The sequence below is a fragment of the Plasmodium reichenowi genome, chromosome 12 (assembly GCF_001601855.1).
Source record: "Plasmodium reichenowi strain SY57 chromosome 12, whole genome shotgun sequence".
NCBI classification, from domain to species: Eukaryota; Apicomplexa; class Aconoidasida; order Haemosporida; family Plasmodiidae; genus Plasmodium; species Plasmodium reichenowi.
The window spans coordinates 906,822-912,979 of record NC_033657.1 but is presented as its reverse complement, the minus strand read 5'-3'; the positions used below and the strand labels follow the sequence as shown (position 1 = coordinate 912,979).

The 6,158-nt window shown below is 17.8% G+C and overlaps 1 protein-coding gene across 1 annotated transcript; it reads left to right on the top strand.

The window, feature by feature from the left end:
- Positions 1 to 410: 410 nt before the first annotated feature.
- Positions 411 to 5,978, top strand: PRSY57_1224300 (hypothetical protein; the record flags this gene model as incomplete). Its single annotated transcript, XM_012908664.2, has 3 exons — positions 411 to 3,837; positions 4,070 to 5,711; positions 5,888 to 5,978. The coding sequence occupies 3 exons, from the start codon at positions 411 to 413 to the stop codon at positions 5,976 to 5,978; spliced, it is 5,160 nt and encodes a 1,719-aa protein (XP_012764118.2).
- Positions 5,979 to 6,158: the final 180 nt, after the last annotated feature.

Below are 6,158 nucleotides of genomic sequence, written 5' to 3'. Positions count from 1 at the left end.
TGTATAATATATATATAAACATAAAATTTTTATTTGTTTATTAATTTTTTTTTTATTTATAATTTTTTTCCTTTTATTTACACTCTTATATTAGTGATGGTAAATATAATATATATATATATATATATATATATAACATTTTTATATCTACATACTCACATTATACCAGTGGTTATATTTATTAATATATATATATATATATATATATATAAATAAAATAAAAACAAATTAATATACACAATGGTACTTAAAAGATATATATGTATATATATTTTATATTATAATTTCTTGTTATATTTTATAATTTTTATTTTTTTCAACAATAATCATGTAGCTTAATAATATATCATCCGAAATATATTCTTATTTCACCTGTTTTTTTCCCCCTTTTTTCATTTTTTTATTTTAAAATGCTTAATAACAATGCCAAGAAAATACAACTGTTAAAAAAAATTTTATATAGAGAAAATATTAAAAATAAACAAAAGAATAATTTGAGAAGGGTTTTTAATGATTATATAAACAATGAAAAGATAACCTTTCTATATGATAAAAATATATTTATTCAAATTATACAATATAACAACAAACAAAAATCACTATACATAAATTCTGATGTTTTAAAAAATAATAAAAATGGAAATGATCAACTAATTATTAAGAAGGAGGGAAATTTGAAATCCTTTGTTTGTGACAAGGAAAATAAGCATTTGGGGGAAAAAAAAAATAAGATAAATAAAGTTAATATTAAAAATGTCTATCCTCATAATAATAAAAATATATATAATGATGCTAATATGTACAATAATAATCAGCATGATATTTCTATTGACACGTCTTATAAAAATCATCATACACATCAATGTGTCAAAATAAATAATTATGTTATTAACGAAGAAATAATAGATAAAAAAATTAATCAACAAAATGAAAACCACGCACGTCATAATGGTCCATGTGATAATATGAAACCTTCTACATATCGTTTAGAAGAAAAGAATTATTTAAATGTAAATCCAATGATGATAAAAAAAAAAAAAAAAAATCTGGAAATTGTTAACAAATATAGCGATAAATGGGAAAAACATGAAAATAAAAAAAACAAGTTAATCATTAAATACGAAATAAAAAATACACCTGATATAATTAATATTTTAAATAAATGTATAGAATATAATTATATAAATAATAATCTATATGATGATATTATATATAACATTATAAATACAAGAGATAATTATTTGTCATTAAAAAATTTATTACTTATATCAAACAGTTTTATTAAATTAAATTATTTTAATGAAACATTTTATAATTATATATTTATTCATATCTTAAAATTATGTGTAATATCTACACACGATTTAATATCCATATTATATATTCTGTCAAATATAAAGAAATTAAATATGTATAATTATATTTTTTTATATAAAATGAATTTTATGTTTCTACACCGTTTATATTCTTTATCAATATACCAATTATATAAAATATTAAGTTGTTACCTAAAAATATACAAAACTGTAGATAAATTAAAAAAAACAAATGAACACTCTTCAAATAATTATACAATTCACAATAAGGAAAAAAAATATTTAAGTGATAAAAATGATCATGTCATAAAAAAATATAATAAGATAAATTCACAACATTTTCATATATTTTATAAAATCAATTTTTCACAAATAGTAAAAAATGAAAATAACGACAACGTTAAAATAAATAATGAATCCATTGATTTGGTATTCTTCCTAATTGAATCTTTGACAGATAAAAAAATAAAAATTAATCATTTGGATACATTAATTGATATATCGGACCCACTAAACGATTTATTTTTTTCATATTTCAAGAAGAAAATAGGTTCTTTATTCCTAAAAAAAGTGCATAGTGAATATATCACATTTAATAAGGAACAACGAAAAATTTTGTACAAAAAAAGGGATGCAATTATACAAATGTATAAAAAGGAACAATTAAAAAAAAATGATGATGTGTCGAGAGGTGGTGTATCCTTTAAACAACAGAATGATAACTGTATTAATATTACAAATAACCAGGGGTACATAAAAAATTCACAAAAGATATTACTAAAAATAATAAGCAAAATGAAAAGGAAAATTAGAGCAAGGATATTTATACCATTTATTAAAATATACGAAGAGAAAAATATGAACAAAATAATAAATAAAAGTAAAGATATAATAAAAGAAAGAGACACAAATAAGTTATTATATACCTTTTTTTGCAATACATACAAGAATATGAATTTAACATTTGATCAAAAAAGTTTATTAATAACATTAAGTTGTTTTTCAAAAAAACGACAATTATTATTTAATGATGTAATATATATGTTAACTTATTTAATGGAAAAGAAAATTAATTATTATAATCATGAAGAAATTATTGATTTAATGAACAGTTATAGTAATATGAAAAATGAAAAGATATCAAATAACGTTTTTAATTTTTTAGCTAGATTTCTATTTAATAATAATAAAATTATACATTTAAATGATACACATCTTCATATATTATTAAATATATTAATAAAAAAGAAATGTTTCATAAATCAAGATGTTATAAAATATATATCTAATTTTGTAATGTATCACAAACCATATTATAAAAATTTAAAAAATGCATCACTTTATTTATTTTTCCATTATCATTTTAATTCTTTAAATGAACATTTTTTAAATAATATATTTTGTACTCTTCATAATAAAAATATGATAACATTATATCACTGTAATCAAGTGTTCTCATCTACTTTGGTTATTGGATCTAATAAATTGAAATATCAAAAGGGGGTTTATAACATTCTTGATACATCCATTTTAAACCATTTAAAGGAAATATATTTCAACAAACATGTTGATATTTCTTTAAATGATATGAAAAATATTGTAGATTTTGTATTTTACTTTAATATATCTATAACGGGTAATGTTTTAAAGGCAGAGTACCGAAAGCTAAAAGTTAGTAATGATAAAAAAAAAAAAAAAAAAAAAAAAAAAAATCATATAATACAAGTGAAGGAAAAAATATATAATAATAATAATAATAATAATAATAATAATGATAATATTTATGATAACATATATGATAATAATTATGATAATAATTATGATAATAATTATGATAATATTTATGATTATAATTATGATTATAATTATAATATGAGTATATATACTCCATTCATAGCACCAAAAAAATGTTGTAATAAAAAAAAACCTGTTTATTTCTTTTCATACAATTCTTTTTGCAAAACATATTTAATGAAATTTTCTTTTAATATAAGAATGTTTATTTTGATTAAACAGATTGTAGAATATTTATTAAAAGAAAAATATTATTTTAAAAATACTAATCAGTTTATTATTCTTATGGTTAAGTTATCATGTAATGTATATGAAATAGTACAAAAGATCAATTCATTGAACAACAACTATACTTACTTATATATTAATAATAAATCATATGTGAAAAAAAATAAAATAATAAACAACTACTTTTTGAGAATATTAAATTATATAAACAATAATATTTTGTTATTTTTATGTAAAGGAAATGAACGTATCATATTTTTATCGAATTTTTATATGCTAAAAAATAAGTACACTTTTGAACATATAAATTATCATAAAATTATACATACTTATTTAGAAAAACAAATAGACAAAGTAAGAAATAAGGATACCGATATTTCTAGTATTCTTATTTTATTCGATTTTTTAAGTTCCTATAAAATTGATGAAATTATGATATTAGCAAGGTGCATAAAAATGAAAGGACAAATTGAATCTTCTCATATGGATGAAAAAAGAGGTAAGCAATTAAAGCGTTATGTAATATAAAAATGTATAAACATACAACGTTATATATATATATATATATATATATATATATATATATATATATTTATATATATTTATATATTTATATTTATATATTTATATTTATTTATTTATATAGTAGCATATTTAAAAATTTTTTAGTTTATATATCTAAAACATAATAATGCTTAATTATATATTATATTCCTTCTTTTCCGTTTCAGATTTAGAAGAAATTCATACGAACTTAATGAAAAACTTTTTATATAGCCAAAAATTGAGAGGTCGAGAAGAAAAGATGAAATATGAAGTGACATCAATTATGTACAATGAAAAGAAGAAAAAAAAAAAATCGAGCATAAAAAATATCATGAAAAATTTTTTTGTAACTCTAGAATTGAGAAAGTTCGAATATATATCAAACATTTTTAAAAATAAATATGAAAAATTATATATGTCAAAAGTACTTTTTAATAATATTGAAAAAAGAATGATAAAAAGGAAAATTGAAAATATGGATGCAAAGATAAAATTAAATAATAGTTTCAGACATATAAATAAATATAATAAATATGTAATGAATAAATTTTGTAAAAAATGGAAGAAACGAAAAAAATATTTAATACTTAAATGCACACATATATCACAATATATAGATACAAATAATTTAATAGATTTATTGTATTACACATTAACATTAACCATTAGACATTATATAAATAACATATGTTCACAAAATAATAGAATAAAAAATATAAATTCTTTTATAATATATGAAAAATTTATTATATTCATATTAAATAAAATGGTATTATTAAAAAAACCACAAATTGTGAACATAAATTATTATCTTTATTATAAAATGAATTTATGTATTCATACATTAAAATATATACATGTAAAGTTATATAAAAATTATTATTATATATTAATGTATTGGAAATTTATAATACTAAGAATATTACAACGTAATAAGACATTTAGAAATTATATGGACTTTATACATTTTAATAATAATAGCAGAACAAGTAATAATACTGTACAAAACATAGAAAACAATGAAATAAATAAATTTAATTCTACATATATGTATTTATTAAATTATCCAAGTATATCTCAAACAAGTTATAAATATAAATTACAAAATGATGTGAATAAAAATATATTACAAAATAATTTACATTATAAAAATACTCAGTTTTATAAAAATATTGTTCATCATAATTTATACCAACAATTTTGTTACTTACAAAATGCTTCTCATCAACTTTATATGTATTTTATTTACTTTCAAAAAAAATTAAAGGGTAGGAACATGTCACTAATATTTAATGGGAAATACATAAAGAAAGAAATAAAAAGAAGAAAAAAAGGTAGAATTAATAGAATGAATATAATTAATACTATTAAATTAAATAAAACCTCATCTTTATATAATGATGCAAATCATAAAGAAACAAAAAGAAAGAAAAATACCAGTGTATTATTAAAAAATAACATTCAAATACTTACAGTCAAAAAAATATATATATTACATAATCATTTAATTCAAGTACATGTAAAAAATAAAAGTAAATCAACAAATATAAATATGAATACCAATGAAAATAATATTTATGTATTTTTTATATATTCTTCTAATAACATAAATCAACATGTACCAAACCATGAACATTCTGAAAAGGTAGGAATACAAAAATATAATCATAATCATACAAAAGAGGTACTAAGAAAATACCAAAAAAGTGACAAGAGCAATTATGCTTTAAAACAAAAAAAAGAAGGAACGATTATATACTTGAAACGAGATACTTTTTTAAACTTGTACATAATACAACATGAATTACAAAAGAAGTTGACGAGCCCGTAAGAAAAAAAAAAAAGAGAAAATATTAAATCATACCATATGTGTGATGTATATGTGTGTTATATATGTATATACAATTTGTAAATATATATATATATATATATATATATATAATATATTTATTTATTTATTTATTTATTTATTTATTTATTTATTATGATTTTTGTTTTTATAGGTTTCATTTGATTCCTGTATGCTCAGGAGAGTTCAATAAAATTAAGAACAGGAAAAACCTCTATGCATATTTAACAAAACTATTTGTTTGATCATGTTTTCGAATTCTCGAATAATTGGTTTTATATTATTAATAATTAACTAATGACAAATTAAAATAGTTACATATAAAAATAAATAAAAAATATATAATATATATATATATATATATATATATTTTATGTCTCCTTGTGAATTTCATTTTTTTTTTTTTTTTTTTTTTTTTTTTTTTT